This window comes from Phragmites australis, chromosome 18, assembly GCF_958298935.1.
Source record: "Phragmites australis chromosome 18, lpPhrAust1.1, whole genome shotgun sequence".
NCBI lineage: Eukaryota > Viridiplantae > Streptophyta > Magnoliopsida > Poales > Poaceae > Phragmites > Phragmites australis.
This window is the reverse complement of record NC_084938.1, coordinates 16,289,558-16,310,026: the sequence shown is the minus strand read 5'-3', so window position 1 is coordinate 16,310,026 and position 20,469 is coordinate 16,289,558. Positions and strand designations below refer to the sequence as shown.

At 39.8% G+C, this 20,469-nt stretch overlaps 2 protein-coding genes across 2 annotated transcripts; both read left to right on the top strand.

Moving 5' to 3' along the window:
* Nucleotides 1-1,135: 1,135 nt before the first annotated feature.
* LOC133898569 (uncharacterized) lies at nt 1,136-6,607 on the top strand. The gene is made up of 8 exons (XM_062339275.1): nt 1,136-1,192; nt 1,262-1,390; nt 2,114-2,164; nt 2,302-2,382; nt 3,378-3,686; nt 3,777-3,959; nt 6,257-6,304; nt 6,380-6,607. The coding sequence occupies exons 1-8, from the start codon at nt 1,136-1,138 to the stop codon at nt 6,542-6,544; spliced, it is 1,023 nt and encodes a 340-aa protein (XP_062195259.1). The 3' UTR covers nt 6,545-6,607.
* A 6,581-nt stretch (nt 6,608-13,188) lies between these two features.
* On the top strand, nt 13,189-18,033 carry LOC133899537 (uncharacterized). Its single transcript, XM_062340528.1, has 2 exons — nt 13,189-13,507; nt 17,535-18,033. Exons 1-2 carry the CDS (start codon nt 13,336-13,338, stop codon nt 17,816-17,818), a joined length of 456 nt encoding a protein of 151 aa, XP_062196512.1. The 5' UTR covers nt 13,189-13,335; the 3' UTR covers nt 17,819-18,033.
* The last annotated feature ends 2,436 nt before the right edge of the window (nt 18,034-20,469 follow it).

Genomic DNA, 20,469 nt, shown 5'->3' with positions numbered 1-20,469 from the left:
CCTTTCGGTGCCTTCATGACCTTCGAGCTACTAACTTCAAACATATGAACTCTGCTCACATTGTCTTGTTGCCGAAGACGAAAGATGTGTAGATAATAAGTGACTACCACCCTATTAGTCTGATCCACAGCGTCGCAAAATTTTTCTCTAAGCTTCTGGCAAATAGGATCACGCCACACCTAGATGACATGGTATCTCCTTATCAAAGTGCCTTCATAAAAAATCGATGCATCCAGGATAACTTCCTTTATGTGCAAAATGTGATGCATCGCCTGCATAAATCCAACACCCCAGTTCTCTTCCTCAAGTTGGACATAGTGAAGGCCTTTGATTTGCTAAACTGGGCATATCTCCTTGAACTCCTCCAAAGGCTCGATTTTGGTCACAAGTGGCGGGAATGGATTTCTATTCTCTTTGAAACAGCTACCTCACACATCCTCCTCAATGGTGTCCCAGGGCAGTGTTCTCCACATGGTTAGGGAGTCCGTCAAGGCGATCCCTTATCTCTGATGTTGTTTATTTTAGCCATCAACCCACCGCACTTCATCTTCGAGCATGCCATGATACAAGTGTCCTTGCCCCCATTGCATCACACACAGTGACACCATGGATCTCCTTGTACGCTGACGACGTAGCCATCTTCATTAATCCAGACCATGATGAACTGGTGGCTGTCATGCTCATCCTAGACACTTTTGGCCACATTTCAGGGCAACAAACTTCCATAGGAGCTTCATTCACCCAATCCATTGCGGGGAAGAGGACCTTGAGCAGATCAGCTACTCTTTCCATGGGGAGATCAAACATTTCCCATGCCGATACTTATGACTCCCACTTCACATTCGTAAACCATCAAAGGCACAGTTGCAACCACTAATTGAAAAAGGTAGGCTCTCATCTTCCGAGTTGGCAAGATCACCTTATGTCCAAAGCTGGAAGACTCGCACTGATTAACTCGGTCCTCTCCTCCATCCCCATTTATTTCTTAACAGTGATCCCATTACCAAAATGGGCAATTAAGAAGATTGACAAAATCAGAAGGTCCTTATGGAAAGGCATGAATAATGCGAGCGGGGGCCACTGTCTAGTTAATTGGAAAAGGATGTGCAGACGGTGCAAGCTGGGCTTGGGAATCATGGATCTTGAGAAGTTCAGCTGCACACTATGGCTGAGATGGATGTGGCATGATTGGGCAAGCATATCCAAACCATGGATTGGAACCAACATCCCTTGTGATGCGTCAGACGTTAACCTTTTTCAGGCTTCCACCACCGTTTCCCTCGATGATGGCAACAAGGCCAAATTTTGGGATGATCAATGGCTTAATGGCGTGGCCCCTAAATTGATCGCTCCTTCCGTGTTTAATTTGGTCAGGAGGAAAAATAACACAGTTTGTATGGAACTTTCAACTGGAAGGTGGATTATTATACTTTGGCGTAGGCTTACATCTTTGACACATATCACCGAGTTCGTTGACCTTTGGTTACAGTTAAAGCATATTAAGCTCTCCCCAGGTACCCCTGATTCAATCACATGGAGATGGTCCTCGGATGGCACTTACACTATGAAATCGACATACCTAGGACAATTTTGGGGCTCAATAATTCCTTTCAATTCGAGCATAATCTAGAAAGCACAAATTAAATAAGTGTCGCTTCTTCGCATGGACTCTTGTCCAAAATAACTTAGCCATTAGAGGATGGCCACATCACTTACAATGCTTGTTTTGTCACTCATCAATGGAGACGTGCCTCACATGTGTCTTCATTGCCCTTTCTCCTCATAGGTAAGATCGCAGGTGCTTTCAGCCTTGCATATGAACCTCCCTCACAGGACCACATGCCAATGTGGCGGAATGGTGGCACGAGGTTTCAACGACCACGCTGAAGGAGTAGTGACATGCAACAAATGCCATCCTCATCTATATTTGGTGGAATGTATGAAAGGAAAGAACCCGTCACACCTTTCAGAATTTAACAAGGACACCGAATCAAGCTGCAAACCAAACGGTAGAAGACATCCTCCAAAGGAGACAGGTAGTTTTGTCTTTTTAACCCTGCTCGATTGCTTTTTTTTGTGTGTTTAATTTCTGTTCCCCGGAATAACTTTGCAGATATTTCAGCCCGAAAATTCAGGAGAAAATGGTCCTTTTGATGCAAAGATTGTAATTTTCCTACATAGAAATCTTTTTATTTGTTTCTGTTGCCCATGTGCAATTCCAATTTGTGACCATTTTTTCCCCTTCTCTCATCTATCAATAACGAATTACTAATTGCACTACTGCAATTGCAAAATTTGCAGATATTTGTGGCTCTCAAGATCCAGGAGACCGCGAGGGATTACACGCACGCAGCTCTCCACAAAATCGAGTTGTTATGGGAGGTAGCCAACGGTGACCCGACAAATTTTAAGAGCTTGTTTGGTAGAGTTTCTATAATAACACCCTAATTGGAATTAGAGGAGTTTTGTCAAACAATTTTTTTAGTTTTTAGCTGTCGAGTGGAATCTATGGGAGTAATTATCTAAAATTAACTAAATATTGGGAGTTAAATAAAATAGCTTCTACTGATCCATTTTCCATATAGAATCACTCTTTTCATAGGATTTACCTTAGAGAATCACTTTTAGCCATATAATCACTTTTCTTACAGAATTATTCTCTTCAAAGAATTTAGATCAAAGAAAACTCTACCAAACAAATCCCGAGTGCATGGTTCGGTTGCTGGACCATTTCAAGCAAACATGGCCAAATGGGCCATTCGGGTCGGCCCGGCACGGGCCCGGCTCGACACGGCCCGAACGGCCCATCTACTGTACGGGCCATGCCGTGCCGGCCCGCGTGCCTCCCCCTAGGCCCACGGCATGGCCCGTCGGTGACCGTGCCGTGCTGGGCCGGCCCGGGCACGATTTCGGCCTGATGGCCCGATCGGCCCGACGGGCCGAAATAGATAAAAAAATATATAGAAAATGAAAATATATAGAAAAAATATATAGAAAATAGATAAAAATTTAAAAAAAATAAAAAAAAATAAAAAAATAGCTACAAAATTAAATATATATATATAATAGAAAATAACTGAGCATTTGGGTGCCGGGCCGGATCGTGCCGGCTTGGGCTGGGCCGTGCCCGTGCCGGCCCGACTCGGCTGGGCCGTGTCGTGCCGACCCATCGCGCCGCGCGCTCGGCCCAGGCACGGCCCGTGGCCTCGTGCCGTGCCGGTCCGGCTCGTCGGTGATCGGGCCGTGTCGTGCTTGAGCCGTGCCTACAGTACCGTGCCTCAGACTGACCCAGTAGACATGACCCATTTGGACGTCTTTAATTTCAAGCACGCTGGCCCCAACGGGCATCACGTTTGCTTGCTCACCGAATTCCTCAGGCACAACTTGCTCCGCACAACCGGAACAAGGGCATTGGGCTGAAGCAGGGTGAAGGAAATCTGCCGATCTTGCTGGTCGCCCTTGACTACCTGCGCAGAGAGCTTGGCATCATCCACACGGATTTGAAACCAGAGAATGTTCTTCTTGTGTCGACGCTCAACCAGGCAAAAGATCCGGCACGCTTCGAGTTCACACCGATCCTTGATAGGCCTGTGGGCAACCAGTATGGTGGGCCAGTGATTAGCTTCAGTGAGAAGATGCTCAAGATGAGAGCAAGGCGAGCTGTGGCAAAGATTTCCCAGAGGCGGGTTTCGCTTGGCGGGGTTGCGGCTGAAGTGGAGAGGAATCTAGATGGGATCAGCCTGAAATGAAAGATAGTCGATTTTGGGAACGCCTAGTGGACCGATCAGCAGCTTGCTGGTGAAATACAGACAAGGCAGTACAGAGCTCCTGAGGTTATCGTCGGTTCCGGGTACTCGTATTCTGCTGACATGTGGTCATTTGGTTGCATGGCCTTTGAGCTTGCCACCGGTGACTTGTTGTTTGCTCCCAAGAATTGCCAGGGATGCAGTGAAGATGAGGTAAAAGAATCACATTTTGTTTGTTTGTTTGTAGCATAATTTTGCTTACCAAATTCTTAGGATCAACACACTACCACATAACAGGTCATCAGTACTGATTCAAAACGATCATTAGTATCTGTTCTTAAATCAGCACTGATTACTCGACACTAATAGTCATCGACTATCAGTACCGATTCTGGAACTAGCACTGAAAGTGCCATCAGTGTTGTTTCTTTGCTAGAACCTCATTCATAGTTGGTTCCAGAATCGACATTTTGGGGCCGAAAAATGGTTTTTTTTTTTTTGCAACCAACTAGCCTCTAGGTCTGAGCTACCCCACACGCACACGCTATTATAAGTCTCAATTTGCTCATTTTTCGTGCATGTGCGTCCCGTTGGATTCGAACCCGCGACCTCCTCCTCGCGCGTAGCTTCTTTAACATCTCACCTATCTTCCATCGCTGATGGCAATACAAAATATTTTACTTTTGACCCTTCTTATCGAAAACTGTCATGATTATTTCGGCATCTAAATTACTTCGAATGGAAAAATTATGGGCTACAAAGTTATAGATCTCATCGGGAGCTATAATTTTTATATAAATATTTTTCTCATCCGAATATTACATGAATATTTTATGAAATTTTGAAATTTTGACTATATATATGTAAACCGATATATTTTTCCCCGACTCCAACATGAACAAACTTTAGCATGCATGTACTTATTACTATTGAAGATTAGCATGTATCTAACTTATATTTTTCCATCATTCCATATGTCATATAATTTGAAAATTGGTGCCCGCGTGAAAGTCAAAACAGAACTCCAATTAATACATTTTATATAAAGTATATGTTAATCATGTTTAGTGGTTAACATTGCATATATTATCATTTCAATATTGTGTTACTAGTTTCATCGATTTTTATGTAGTCCATGAGTGCTAGGTATATTCCTATGAGTGAATCACAACAAAAGAACTCGAGCTTGATAAGTTACGTGTGCTAAATTGTTTGTAACTCAAATTTTTTATTACCTATATGATGTCAAATAAAAATATTAGCAATTACAAAGTTGTAGACCACACCGAGTGCTATAATTTTCATATAAAGTTTATCTCCATCCGACACCGTATGAAAAAATTATGAATTTTGAAAAATCAGTTGTCATCAACTATTAGTAGCGGTTCGTGACGAACCGACACTGATAGTCCTTTTATTATCAGTACTAGTTCGTAGCTAGAACCGATATTGATACTCACTTTCAGTGCCAGTTTCTGTTACGAACCGGTACTGATACATCAGTACCGGCACTAAAAGTGGGTATCAGTGTGGGTTCTTAGCGCCTCAACCATAGTTTGGACATGTGAGGGTAAGAATCACTGATACTTGTTTAGTACCGGTTTTTAAGTAACCGCCACTAATAAACTGGCACCTATAGCTTATTCTGTGGTAGTGATAGTTTCCCACATGTTTAAAATACCACTGTGGTATTATCTTTGTTACCAAATTTCATGGGAACAGGCTACCCTACTTTTCATCATGCCTATATTGCAGGCAGCACCATATTTTGTGTGTTCCACCTTTTGTTAGGTTCATGAGCCAGATTTTGAAATACTCCCTTGCAACTTTTGGACATTTGAAAAATTGCACTGATACAAGTAGTGCATCAGATTGTGGGCCACCTTAAAATTCAAACAATATGCAATCGCGCAAAGATGCACCCAACCTGACAGGTGCCAACCTAGCTACTGAAATTTTTATAGAAATGAAATAAGAATGCATGGGTCCACTCTGGCAGTATTTAAATGAACTTACCAACTTTGATGTGCAACATTTGAAGCAAACTTTGTGAGTTTTCCCCCCTAGTAATATGCTACTTTTTTCCTTCTTATTACGATCTTGCAAAGTAACCTCATGCAGTTTTGATTCGAAGACTTTTAGAAACATTTCATACTAAAGGTTACAAAATAGACAGGTCTGAACTTGTGAGTTGTTCTGTTATTACTGATTTTTTCTTTAAAAAACAAAATAGAACTATATGATGCTGGCTGCCGGATGTAATGCCTGGCGAAAATTGAAGCACCGATGTTCTGACAAATAATTATTCGCATGCACAACTTTTTTGTTCTGTTACCTTCTCAATTACTCTATTAATGCAAATTTGATATCATACCTATGTAAGATTCTATGTCAATTGTGCTCCTAAATCTATCAACTCAAGATGTTGATTCCTGCCTATCAAGTCTACTGTGATGCTAGTGTTATCATCAATCAATCAATTCATTGGTCTATTTATTACCTATTTGTAGGACCACCTGGCTCTGATGATGGAAACTCTTGGAAAGATGCCTCGGAAGGTTACAACAGTCTCTCTCATTCTTTCCCTTTATCCAAAGTCTGAATTTCACTGATCTTATTTTGCTGTCTTTCAGATTGCTAGCTCAGGGACTCGTTCAAAGGATTACTTTGATCGGCATGGAGATTTAAAGATGATCAGAAGACTGAAGTTCTGGCCCTGGACCGTGTACTTGTGGAAAGGTACAATTTCACTGAATCTGACGCCCAAGGCTTTGCTGACTTTCTTCGGCCAATACTAGATTTCACTCCAGAGAACAAACCCTATGCTGCGCTGTGCTTGAAGCACCCCCAGCTTAGTTGAATCGACAAGATTTGGAAGTCTAACCAGTAGAAGTTCATACATTCTAAGTGTATTCGCGATCAAAGGCTCTTTGTCACCGGTACTGCAGATATCCACGGACTTTGACGTAACATAGGTTTGGAGTCAGGAGCTACGTTTTTTGGTGCAGCTTGATGAGTTACTCTGATGAGGAGGCATAAGCTTCAGCTTCTTCTTTCTTCATAGTATCATGTGTTTTGATGTATCAAGTGTTCCACTGGTGTGTTTGGCGTGCAGAGCTAATGCCATGTTAACCTGCATGTGTGTTGGTAGGGCTAATATTGATGTAATGTGATCTGGCCACAAACCTTTTTTCTTTAGCTGTGAAAGTGCAATGCAGCGCGGTAGTGCTTCAGCTGTCTGCTCAGTGGAGTCTGTACTGTAAATCTGCTTACCGGTTCAGAACAAGTGGTCATCTGTGGCATTTGTTCTGATTTTGACGATTGCAGTAGCACAAAGTTTTTTTTTTTTTTTTGAAATTTGTGAGTTTAGGAGTTGATATGGAGTGTGATCACTTGTTTTCCTTATCTTGAGTTAGGTGCCAAATACTTAATGCATTTACCAGATGGGCTATACTTGATATATGAATAAGCAAAGTATTGAAAACAACAATTGAGTTCTTCTATTCTATTATTCAACTTGATTTTGCTCATGTGCAGGGGAAACCAGACTATTGAATGGGCTATGGGTCTGAGGGTTGCATGCTACATTTCTGAAGCATTGGAATATTGTAGCATCAAGGGACGTCCTTTATATCATGACCTAAATGCATACAGGATCCTCTTTAATGAGGTAAACGGACAACCTATGCAGTTTGTTTGAATATATAGTAATACAAGTAGTACATAAAACCTGATTTCTGGGGGGTGTGATCAGGAAGGGTGTGTTTGGTAGAACGGTGAGGTTAGATATGACAGGGTTATTCATGTTTTTCTGATTAGATGATCTAATTTTTTATTTAGTGGGATAGATAAGATGAGCTAGTTTTCTATTTGGTTGGTGAGATTAGAGTGGATGGGATAAGTTAATTTTCTGTTTGGTTGATAGGATTAGAGTGGATAGATGATAAAAAAATAGACTTTTTGGAGAATTTTAATTAAATATTAGCTCATGTTTTTTATCAAACCAATTAAAACGGGTTGCTAGTGAGTTTTAATTTACTTATAAAAATGTTTAGAATTTTGGACCATTTTTATACTCTAAATAAAATCAAGATTTAAATAAAAAAAGCATGAACAAGAACCAACAAGATAACGTAGGAGCGTGAGCGAACTTGGATCGCTCCATCCAGTTGATTTCGCCCGAACCGTGTGATCCAGCATATAAGGGAATATGCTCGATGCTTGGGTGCCTCCATCCACCTGATCCACTGAACCAAACAGCTCAAAAACTAATAACCATCTAGGAGATGGACTCATCCAGCTAACCAAACACACTGGCTGTTCTGTGCGCGGTGCTGTGGCATGCCAGCATGACCTGCGCCGAGTTTGAGCGGTTCGACGAGGGGAAGCACGGCCGAGAGGAACTGCTGTAGCTGGAGGCCACCCCGGAGGGAAAGTGAAAGCGCTGCCCGCGCTGCAAGTTCTACATCGAGCTGTCCAGTGGCTGTCTACCCACGATTACAACCCATCACCAATAACTAGTCATCAGTGATGTATTTGGGGTGACGGATGAACCCATCACCCATGTCCGTTATGACCCATCACCCTTAGCTTTTTTTCACGTAGTGATTTGATCCAAATCTGACCAATTGCATATCAACCAAGTATTTTCCATTTGTAAAAATTCAGTTACACTCTCTACGTACCGATATCACCACTACAATATATATCTATAGGTACCCACAGGAAATTGGGGATCTAAGTGAGATATAAATCTCTGTCAATGATATAATACCTCGAACTCCTTACATGAGATTAGATATAGCCTGATGTGCTTTTATTATATTTTGATAAGGATAATTATTTTGGTATTAAGAGGAGGTATGTATCACAAAGAATACCATCAATTCTTAGATCCACATACTATAAAATCTGAACAAAAAGTTCAGAGAATTATAAATTTGCAACACTTTGCAAATACTTTGCTAATTGCATTTACTTATCACAAGAGTGTTACTAATCCTTGCAGTTAATGCACTAGAAAGAGTGGAGGTACCTTATTAAACCATTCATCTCACAAATGAAAATAAGAGGGGGAGAAATCCGAGCACAAATAATGTTTCTCAAGTCGTCATAGAAGCAAATAAAGATATCTTCTAAATCAGTAAATAAAATTCAACCTCTTATTGAAAGACACCTAATTGATATTCTACATCTAGATCCCAGCACAAATGTGTGCACAAATTTATATGCTAGATATCGGAATACCCTAACTCTATTGTTGTGGGAAATCATGAGGAGTTATAAGGGTTAATAAAATATCCACAAGTTATATTGATTCTCCTGAATCATATAATAGAAAGACTACAGTTGTCGATATATATATATTTCTCCTCAAAAATTACCAAAGACCTTCAACTGGATCCAGGCCAAAATCCACTGCCATGACAGAGTGCCTCTAGTGCTTGATCTGTACCAAATAGAAAGAAACAATTGAGGTAGAATTGCACTCGATTAATAAAAGAGATGCATTTACCTCTGTAATACATACTCTTCATTAAGACTTCACACTGGAAGTAAAATGGGTCTATTCATTCCAAAAAAAATGAGGTGGAGAGATACAAAGTGAGGCTTGTAGCACAAGGGTTCATGCAGAGATCTGACATCGTTTTTTTGATGATAACATAATCTCAAGTTATGTTTGGAATTAAGTTCCAATATCTAATATTTTGGCAGTATAAATAGATTTATCCATACAACTGATGTAGTGATCGCGTACTCATATGTGTCACTAGATTCGGATATCTATATGAAAGTCTCTGAAGGGTTTAAAATTTGGAATCCAAAAGCAAATAGTAACATGTATTGTGTAAAACTAAAAAGTCACTATGTGACTTAAATCAATCAGATAAGATATGGTACAACTGACCGAGTGAGTTCCTTCTAGTGAAGGGTTACTTAAATAATGATTGCTTATATGTGTTCATTAAGAAATCCCTCACTTGATTTTGTATCATCTCAGTATATATTAATAATCTCAACATTATTTGAACCACACAAGATATAAAAGAAGCTAGCAATCATCAAAAGATGAGTTTGAGATAAAGGACTTGGGTAAAACTAAGTTCTTGCTTAAGTCTACAATTTGAGCACATTCCATCAGGAATCCCATCTAAAACACCTATGGTCGTTCGATCCCTTGGTATGGATAAATATTCATTCATACCTAGAGGTGATGATGAGGTGATATCGGAACCTGAAGTTTCATATCTTACTATGATTGGAGCACTCAGATATTTTGCAAATTGCACCAGACCTAACTTTGCATTTGTAGCCGAGTTATTAGCTAGACACAGCATAGCTCCACAAAATGACATATAATTGGCTTATGAAATATTCTCATATATCTCCAAGATCTTGGTTTATTCTATCAGAATATTAAAACATGACCATGGTAGAATATACCGATATTGGCTTATTATCTAATCTCATAGTGCCAGATCATAAACCGGTTCTATTCTCCTACATTGTAGTACAACTTTATCATGGAAGTTATCAAAAACAAACTCTAGGTGCTACCTTCATTGATCATTCTGAAATAATTACATTATATAAAGCATTACGTGAGAGTATATTGTTTTGTAGAATGACTAATCATATTCCAGGATCATATGGTATAGATTCATCAGAATATCCCATAATTATCTATCAAGATAATACTGCTTGTATTGCTTAAATTGCATACATGTTATATAAAGTACAATATCACAAAGTATATTACCACAAGATATCTTGCAAACGAAGTCATGTGAAAATCTAGCAGATTTATTTGCTAAGTCGTTGCCCACTTCAATATTTCAAAAATGTATTCGTGAAATTGACATATAAAGATTTCGAGAATTGTAGAGTTCAAGAGGAGTCAATCCCCAAGAATATAACATGTTTATGATCATTAGATCATATATATTACACTATTTTTTTCTTTTATGAGTTTTACTCTCAAGTTCTCATATGAAGTTTTTAATAAAGTAATATCAATACAAGCATATATACCATATCATTTTTTCCTAAGATTTTTCTCCATTGGTTTTTCAAAAAGTTTGTCAATGGTATATTACAATCAATCTTTTTCTTATATTTTTCCTTATAGGTTTTTTGAAGTTCTTTATTGATCAATATACAGATGATAAATTGATCTCTTCTCTTCAACTGCTCAGAGCGGTTGCTATGTCCATTTCCGAATGGATGTCTTCCCAACAGGAAGACACCTATTCATCTTGTACATATGTAAACAAGATCAATAAAAATGAACACACGAATTCTATCTATTCAATTGTCTCGATTACTTTGGTGTCTCAACCCAAATGAACCGTCGCTGGCTCGTTGCCCTCTTATGTCACCTCGACATGTCGCTCAAGCTGACCTCTCCACTCCATGATCTTCATCGCCTCCAGCCGTCGGTCGGACTCCCAGTCTGCCCCTCACCGCCAGTCTCCAACCGTCTGCTGCCCCGCTGGATCCTCACGGACCAACATCCCCTGCTCTTCTGACCACTTCCCCTGTTCCCATTCACAATTATCCATTTCTATTCATACTTTGTGCACCACGCAGACAGGCACCATTGATTGAGTTTCTGAAATTTCAGATTCAATGTAATAAGAGCATATATGTGGTTCTAGAATAACAAGAGCAAATTCCTTAACTGCTCCCCTGAATATATGTCTGGCTTTTAGTCTGCTACTTTCTTCCTGCTATTGTTTAGAACCTTATCAAATGAACTTAAAAGTGGCTGGCAGTATTAATAGAAATTTCAGCTTACACCGTTCCATATTCAACTTGCAGAACTGATTGTATATATCCTCTCTTTTCTCATGATCATTGTTTATCCTGCAGCCTTGTTTCATTGTTTATCCTGCAGCCTTGCTTCATTTTCCAAACAAATCAAGGATGGTATTTCTATTACACTGCTACATGTAGTTTCAAAGTCCATTTCTAAAATAATCTTAGAATTTCCCACTGCAAGGCGCGGGTTATCTAGTTACGTATATAAACAAGTGCATATTGATATTTGGATGGAGTTACCCCATGATCGTCAGTGGCGTATCTGGAAAATTACCACTAGCTGCACACATCTATATAGCACAAACTAAAGAGTCCGGTATCTAGTACAATATGCATGTACTATGGATTCAAATCATAGATCCACCCTGTTAGACAGATTATTTAGCTAGGACTCTTTTCTTGCTTTAGCGTATATCATGCCTTATACGGTTCTAATCTCACCGATCATATTTTTATAAACCGTGTTGGTTGATATGGTAACCTCTTAGGCTATATATATAATGTGTGTTCCACTGTTCAATATGTATACTAAGTTTTTAAAATTAGGCATAAGTGGAATACAAATGACCTAGAATCATGCGTATTGTCTTACATGAACTGAATATTGCAGAGACTTGTAGAAATGAATTTGTCTTAACTTTTAGTAACGATGAAGAGATCATTTCAATTTTCAATCATAATCCCTCGCATCATATATCTCAGTAATCCCAAATTGGTGAATTCTGATTCAAAATGTAGTCCAACTCCCAAACGCTGAACCAGAAATCATGATATTAAAAAGTTGGGTACTCCCGTTGAACCAGAAATCGTGATATTAAAAAGTTGGGTACTCCCGCTGTCCACAAATGTAAGGCATATTTATTTAATAGTCTTGTCCACAAATGTAAGGCTCATTTTATACTCTAATACAAATAAAGGTGTTCTTCTCTATATATATATGCTTTGTTTTTTCAGACAAATATAGATGCTTTGTTTGTAAGAGCGAGGAATCTCTAGCAACATGGTCAGTCAACAAATAGAGGTGTGTTTGGTTTTTCGGATAAGATTTTGTAAAGCTATATCGTATAATTTGACTGAACAAAAGCAAGCTGAGTGGAGTCATATTTGTTAAAAAAAAAATATTTAATTGGTTGTATATATCTGGACAAACTGAGCTGTTGAACGAATCTGAGACCGTATGAGCAGAAGTAAGAGTTAAAGTTATGATTGGTTGCTCGTATGAACATGATTTTATGGTACTAACAAGTGATATTACCTGCATGAGTGGATGCAGGAGCATGAATCGTCAAGCCAGGTTATGAAGTGAAGCTCGAATCTTAAGTCAGGCTGAAGACGTATATTTATATCTATCGGGCTAGACTAAAACAGTAAATACGAATAACTAAACATATTTCTTCTTAAATTTATACGGACCCACCAAACCAAGCTAAAACAAATTTGGACAACCAAACACACCGTAAATTATCAGCCCGCTAGCGGTCCAATCCAGTTTGCCATTTAGTCGGCCCAGCCTACACCAACTGGCCCGAATTCGTAAACGACTCGTGCGAAGCGGCCCTTTTTGCTTTTTCGAGATTTGGGCTCAACAGTAAATGCAAGCATTGGGGGGGGGGGGGGGGGGGGGCAGAATGGTAAATCACCTCGTCAGAGGGCTCCTTCTCGCTTCCTACTCTAGGTCGACGCCACCTACCGGCAGCAGAGTTCCACGGCACGGCACGGCTCCATCCCATCCCACTCCCGCCTACCAATCCGGCGCCCTCTCCCACCCATGGCCGCTGCGGTGTGCTGTCACCATCGCCGGTGGCCGCTCCTCCTTCAGCTGGGCCTCGTCCTAGCCTTCCTGGTGGCGGCCGAGGCGTGGACGGGGGAGATCCGCGGCCGCGTCGTCTGCGATGTCTGCGGGGACGCTGCCATCGGCCCCGAGGATCACGCCCTCGAAGGTCAGTCCCGTACACCTACGCCACGGCTTATGCGGATTTATTGCCCTGCTTGGCGAAAATTGCTTGTATGCTACTAATTTAGATGCATTTCGAAGATTTGTCATCCTGGCTCTCCTGTCATTGACACATGTGGTCTCATGTGTCAGTGAGAGAGGGATGCCATTTTGTCGAAACACTAATGTAAATAGTGGCAACTGGGCAAATCCCCAAATTCGTACATGAATAGGGTGTTTAGTATTGCAGTTGAGGAATTTTTTTCGAGGGAAGGAATTACAGTCCATTGCATTTAGGATTTACATTCTATTTCAAGGAATTAGTTGTATAGGAAGCGGAAAACTAATAGGACGATCTTAATAGGTTGGGTCGACCTTTTTGTTCCTGAAATGAAATTGTTGGCGAATTGGACTCAAGATTCGATGTGCTGAATTTGTGTGTCAATTTGTGGTCGACATGCCAGTGACATTGTTTAGCTAGCGATTAGCATAGATGACACATATCACAACTTTTTCAAACTTGGTTGTGTTGAAGCAAACCCATTGACCACCATCGATAATGCAACTCCAGTAATGATGTTTGGGAAATATTGAGAATGTTCATGCTGATGATACATCCACTTGGACCTTTAGCTGTTGATGATGTGTTTTGTTTTTCCTCCACATTACCCCCTTAGATGGGTTGGTCTGTCCTGTTCCTACTCTGCCTATCCAATAATGTTTTGAGAATGGATGAATTCATCAAAGTTGAATTGCTTCTAAGTTCCATTGTAATTAGGATAAATCAAATCCCCATCTAACTAATCGCTCGGTATTTATACCCTGATAACTTGCTTGCTGGGACCTGGTTGAAATAAATTTTAATGCTGAAGATTTGGAATCTCTAAGATGATCAAGCTAGTTAGTGAGTTAGAGTAGAATTTGCTTGACATCTTTTCTTGCACTCTGTTTTAATATTTGTTTATTGACTTTTGACCTTCATTAATAACCATGCCATTAGAGTTTATGGATCCTGAGATAAGCAATCTATTGGTGACAGGTGGATGGCTGAATATATCATGCGTGTAGCAGACCTTATGTTGGCCCTTTTATAGCTTTTTTTTTTTAAGATGAAGGGAAATTGACTAGAACAGCTAGGAATTTCTAGATACTTTTAGGACCTATTTTACAGTGTGAATTCCTGGCTTACAGCAACATGTTCACTATCAGTTGGATTGCGTTAAAACTTTTCAACTGTTGTAGGCTTGTAGCACACAATTGTAGTGAAGCCAATCAAGTAATCTATACTTGACCTTGATGTTGGGCTTGGTTCTAAACCCACAATGATAATTTCATTTTCTCATAATGATGATTAAGTAGTTTATTTTCCAGATTTTTGTAGACAATATCTTTGAGGTGGTTGTCTTGCTCTTTGTCAGACATTTTTCTTTGTGTCTCTGCCCAATGCTCACTTCCCTTGCTTACTATCACCGATGGCAACTCTTATGACATAACTCTATGCAACGTGGGCATATATATCTTCCATGGTCATGTTGGAGATGTATGAAGATATGTTTTGCTATGGAATTGCATCAAAATTATTTTATCTAAACAAATTGTAATGGTGTCTACCTGTCTTCAGTGTACGGAATTATGTAAGGAGAACCAGGACACTGAGTGATGCATCATTGTTGCTATTGCCGTTGCCGTCCTGAGTGGCTAGAACATATTTAATTCTTGGCTTCTTGCAGAACCAGTACTGTCACATAAGGTGTTGATCCCATGTGCCCTATGCTAGATATGAGTCCACTGTCCAGTTCAATGTACATGATGATTCAATTGGTGTTTTCCCCCCTTTATATTCTTAAAAAAAAAAGATTCATCTGTTCAGTATCACAACATATCAAGACAACCTTGTTTTTTTTTACTCATCAAACTGAGAATTCATTATCAGTAAGAAATCTGAATAGACCAGATGTGTCACATTATCTTGAGTGATGAACCAATGAAGTAATCAATCCACCAACACTAAGAAAATGATATGTATATGAACAAAAAAAAATAAATCAACATGCACAGTTTCAGATGTGTTTTTTCATTCTTTAGTGGAGTGTTCTCATCTCAACTTTGTAGCTTCTACTGTGGTGTGTGCATAGCTCAATACTCCTTAACAGTGCTCATTACCTCTATTTACCGGATCCCTTACCAAACTATATTCCCAGAAATCATCATTTTTCTATTTATATTCTGGAGACTACTAGTGATTTGTCATCTACTCAATTGTTTTCCTAGTTGGTAAAAAAGAGAGAGCAATCCTAACAGAAAGTGAACAAGTTGCAACTGATAATACTTCCTTGAGCTTGTGATGCCTGTTCAGCGGATACACGTAAGCAATGTATATGGTTTCATTCAAACCTATGAAGTGTCTGTCTGATAAAACAGGATCACCCAATTATCATCCTGAAGTGTAGTAAAAGTACATTGGATTATTGCACATTGCAGGCATTGGCGGTATTTTGATGGTCGGATGAACATCGGCTAGTAGGCAGTTAGTAGTATTTACTGGTGCTGGAGAAGATAGGGTTACTTCAATATCAGTAGTACATTTGGTTCAACCTTTATTTTTGGCATCATTACAGTTGGTGTGTGCGCAAGAACTGTATTTGGGCTGGAGTATAATATTGTTCAATCTAGTGAGAAATTTGCAAAACTATAGTGCGAATGAAAATTTGTTAGGATCGCATTTTAGCTAGCTAAATATTGTTTCTAAGTACCCCTCTGACTTAGTGGGTAGCTACATCCATAAACCACGAAAGACATACTTGGATAAAATGCATTGATCTTTGGAATCGCACATTATATAACTTTTTGGAAAGAGGGTTAGCTACTGAGAATCAGCACTCAACAGTGTATGCATCACCTGTGCAGTAATTTTGAAAATAATGGATACATATTTGTACGGTTGAAGATTACTCCCTTTGATTCCAAATATAAGTCGTTTTAGGATCTGTGTTAGTCAAACAATTATGTGGATTAAGAACATAAAATCGATACTACTAGATTCATCATTAAAAATACTTTCAAAATATATAATTCCTTTTTATTTGAAAATAATATTTTCATAGAAATCGCTAGTCAAAGTGTCACATTGGAGACAATGTTAATGTCATTTGGATATTTTCATAGATGACTTATGTTTGGAATAAGGAGTATATTTTACGACTGATCATTTGGATAACTTATTCTTTCAGATGCATAAATCAGAATATCAGATATGCTGTTATTCTGATTATATTATAACTGACTATATAGTACCGAAAGTTTCCACCTTCCGTCCTTGTCAATAAACACAAGAATGTTATCGTGGTTTGCCATGTCTGATAGCGGATGTCTAGAATACGCGGCAGCATGATTACATATTTTGAATATCCAGAAGAACTGAGAGTGCTTATGGCTTTCTATTTTCCATGAAAGTTGGGTTCACGTTTCTCCATTGCTCTGAAACAGTATTTCCAGTTTTCACTAAAAGCAGGGGGTTAAGCGTTTCAGTGTTTCTTTTCACTAAAAAAAAGAATATATGTTTATGGTGACATGTTGATTTACGCAGTAGCACTGCATAAGCACTACTGTGCTATAGGTCAATACTTATAGAGTAAATTTCACAAACCTACAACTATTTGCATCATTGTAACACAAAGTTACAACTTGAGTCTAATTTTAGAAAACCGCAACTAGTTGTATCCCTCTTAACGCAAAACTACAACATTTGCATCTGGTCCTATCCGTCAGTCACACATTTTCAGCATAATGGGAAAACAGGTGCTCGTGTGGCTGACGGGTGGGACCAGACGCAAATGTTGTAGTTTTGCATTAAGAGGGGCACGACTAGTTGTGGTTTTCTGAAATTAGACTCAGAAGTTGTCGCTTTGTGTTACAATGGTGCAAATAGTTGTAGGTTTGTGAAATTTACTCATACTTATAACATTTTGTTTTCTTAATTCTGGGTTCAATATGTCATTACTTATTCTCATCTTCCTCGTGTCTGTCTCAAATAGGTGCCGAGGTAGCTGTTCTCTGCATCATGAAATCTGGCGAGGTTATCAACTACCAGGCCTTCACAAACTCCATGGGCATGTACACCGTTGCAGAGACGATGCCAGAGAGCGACCAGTGGGAGTCGTGCTTGGCTAGGCCCATCAGTAGCTTCCACCAGCACTGCACTAGGAGGGGTGACGCTCACTCGGGGGTGAAGTTCACGTACAACAAACCGCCAGGGAATGCGCACACCGTCAAGACTTTCCTCTACAAGCCTGTTAACGCCCCTCTGTACTGTAGTTAAACAGTCTATTGATTATTTGGAAGGAAAAGATAGTAAACATATAACATGGATATGTATTGGTGCCTCAGCCCAATATAAGTAAACATGGTTTGAGTTGTAAATTGGGGGGGGGGGGGGTCAGTTGTGTGTATGTCTTACCTGTATGTTGGTAATGCTGTCTGATCATCAGTGCAAGGAAAAGGATGCTGCATGAATCAATTATGTTTTGGACTGTAGTACACCGTTTGCGAATGTTATGGTAATCTTGGTCAAGACCAACATAATTTTTTGAGAATTGCTAGTTTTCAGTCACCTGAGATTTTACAGTCATTTTTTGACTGTAAAAAACTTTCTCCGCAACCGTCAAATCTTATTGTTTTTATGGTTACACGTGACCGTAAAAAAGTCACCCTGCAACCGTAAAAACTGATGGGCCATAACGCCAGTCAGTGGGAAGGTTAATGATCGTAAAAAGTATAAGATTTTACATTTGCTAGGACGAGTTTTTACGGTCAAAATTGTGACCGAGACATGTGCAAGATCTCAATCACCTGAAAAGGAGACAAACCCTAATTTTTTTGTTCTTTCTTTTTTTAGTGCCACTATCATTTACCATCAGCTTGACTTTGCCATTTGTTATGGTTTGTGTCCGCATTTCACTGATAGGCCCCAGTGGTAAAATGACATACATGGCATGAGTTAGTGGCAAAATGGAATTCTAATATGATTTTACATGTATTTGTGTGCGGCTTAGTAACAGTTTTTTGTGCTGTTTTACCCAAAGTTTTATTTTGCTCGGCAGCAAACTTTTTGGCTCGATTTTTCCTTCTTACCCACATGTTTATACTCTACGGGGTTATTGCTTTCTAGTTCAAAACAAAAATATTTTGCCAACATTTTTTCTTTCGAAGAGACTTATTTTTAAGACTATTTGCCAGCGTTTTCGAAGAGTCTTTTGCCACAAGTTGACATATCAGTACAGAACCTAAGACACAAACCGAGCCCATCCTCCAAGGCTCTGGACAGTGGACACTCCTCCATTAGGATGCAAGTTTTGTATTGTGTAGGTCATTGGGTCTACCCAAAACTCACTCAATTGAGCTAAAATTCACTTCTACATAATTAGTTTTAAAAAATAAACTAAGTAGTGACCTAAAACTACTCATTGGATACCTACTTACATCCCTATCCTCGATAGACTGTGGCAATCGCGCTGCCGATGTCGAGGCCAACCTTCGATGTGAAGCAGGCAGTGGCCAAGCTATGGGAAGTGCACGTCTTATATCTATAGTCAAAAGCATCCATATCTCCAAGTTGAGAGCTGCTGTACATAAGTAAGATAAGACATTAACTGAGAATACGAGAAACACACGGAGTTTGAAACTTAAGTAATTAAAGTTTAAACCTTTTCATTTCAACATATGATCGAAGTTGTTTTAGATATTTTAGCCTTCAACTGAAAATTCAGCCAACCAATCAGCCACATAAAAGTTGTTTTCGGAATCAATCAGATGTAGTCAGCCGCAGTGGCGGAGCTACGTTGATGACTGTGGGTGCACATGCACCCCCCTCCATTCAAAAGTATTAGTAAAATCAGCCCTAATGAACAGTAAATTACTGCAGCTCCGATGAACAGTAAAGAGACCTGCACCCCCCTCCCTTCGATGCTGGCTTCGCCCCTGGTCAGCCGACGAACCGTGTGCTTTAGCTTGGGCAGTGCGATGGTGAATGACACGCCCAGGCAAAAGGCTCGCGGATAAGATGTTTGCTACTACTAAACTTGCCAAAAAAAAAAAAAAAACTCACATTAACATGCTCTTGCCTCTTGGAACAACTTGAGATGTATCACACTTTGCTTCATGTGATCTATCTCATCATTAGGTGTCATGTTGGGATGCCAGTACAGGGGTTGTCATGACAGGGCATGGCTGGCCGCCCAGGCGCCAGTCGTATCCAACTCGACATCGTCAGGTAGTTAGTTTTATCTATAAGTCAAGAGTCAGAGTAGAATTGGATAGCTTGTTAGCCAAGTCAGAGTCGAAGCAGTGCATCTGTAGGCAAACATCTTATCCGCGAGCCTTTTGCCTGGGCGTGTCATTCACCATCGCACTGCCCAAGCTAAAGCACACGGTTCGTCGGCTGACTACATCTCATCGCTATTTTTTTGGCACTCTTCTCTCGTCGTCTGCCGGCCGTGACATTAGGTGTGTCCAGTAAGGTCTTAACCTCTAAAACAACAAAGGCCGAAGATACAAGAGAGAAAAACTCGTTACGTTAAACTGATGCTTCGTTATTTTAGCCATCAACCTTTCATTCTCTTCCAAAGAATTCTGTGGGTAAGCTTCTTGACAGTTTTTTCTGTCGACGCATCTTTCAACATTCTCTTGCCGCCCATGAAGATACTTGGCTTTTTTTTCTTTTCGGACCTTCTGCTGATGTGGCTCTTCTACACTAGCACTTGGTTTTCTCCTGACCTTCCACTTAGCACCAGCAGTGTAATCGTCACCACTATCATTATCTTGTTCAGCTACTGAAGGTTCAACATAGTCTTTGTTAAACAGTCATCAGCAGTATGCTTAGGTATTCCAACTTTCTGCAACCTTTTCAATTTGCTTCGTAGTTTGATAGATGACCCTATCTCTCCAACATATGATTTTGGTTTTGTTCAACAG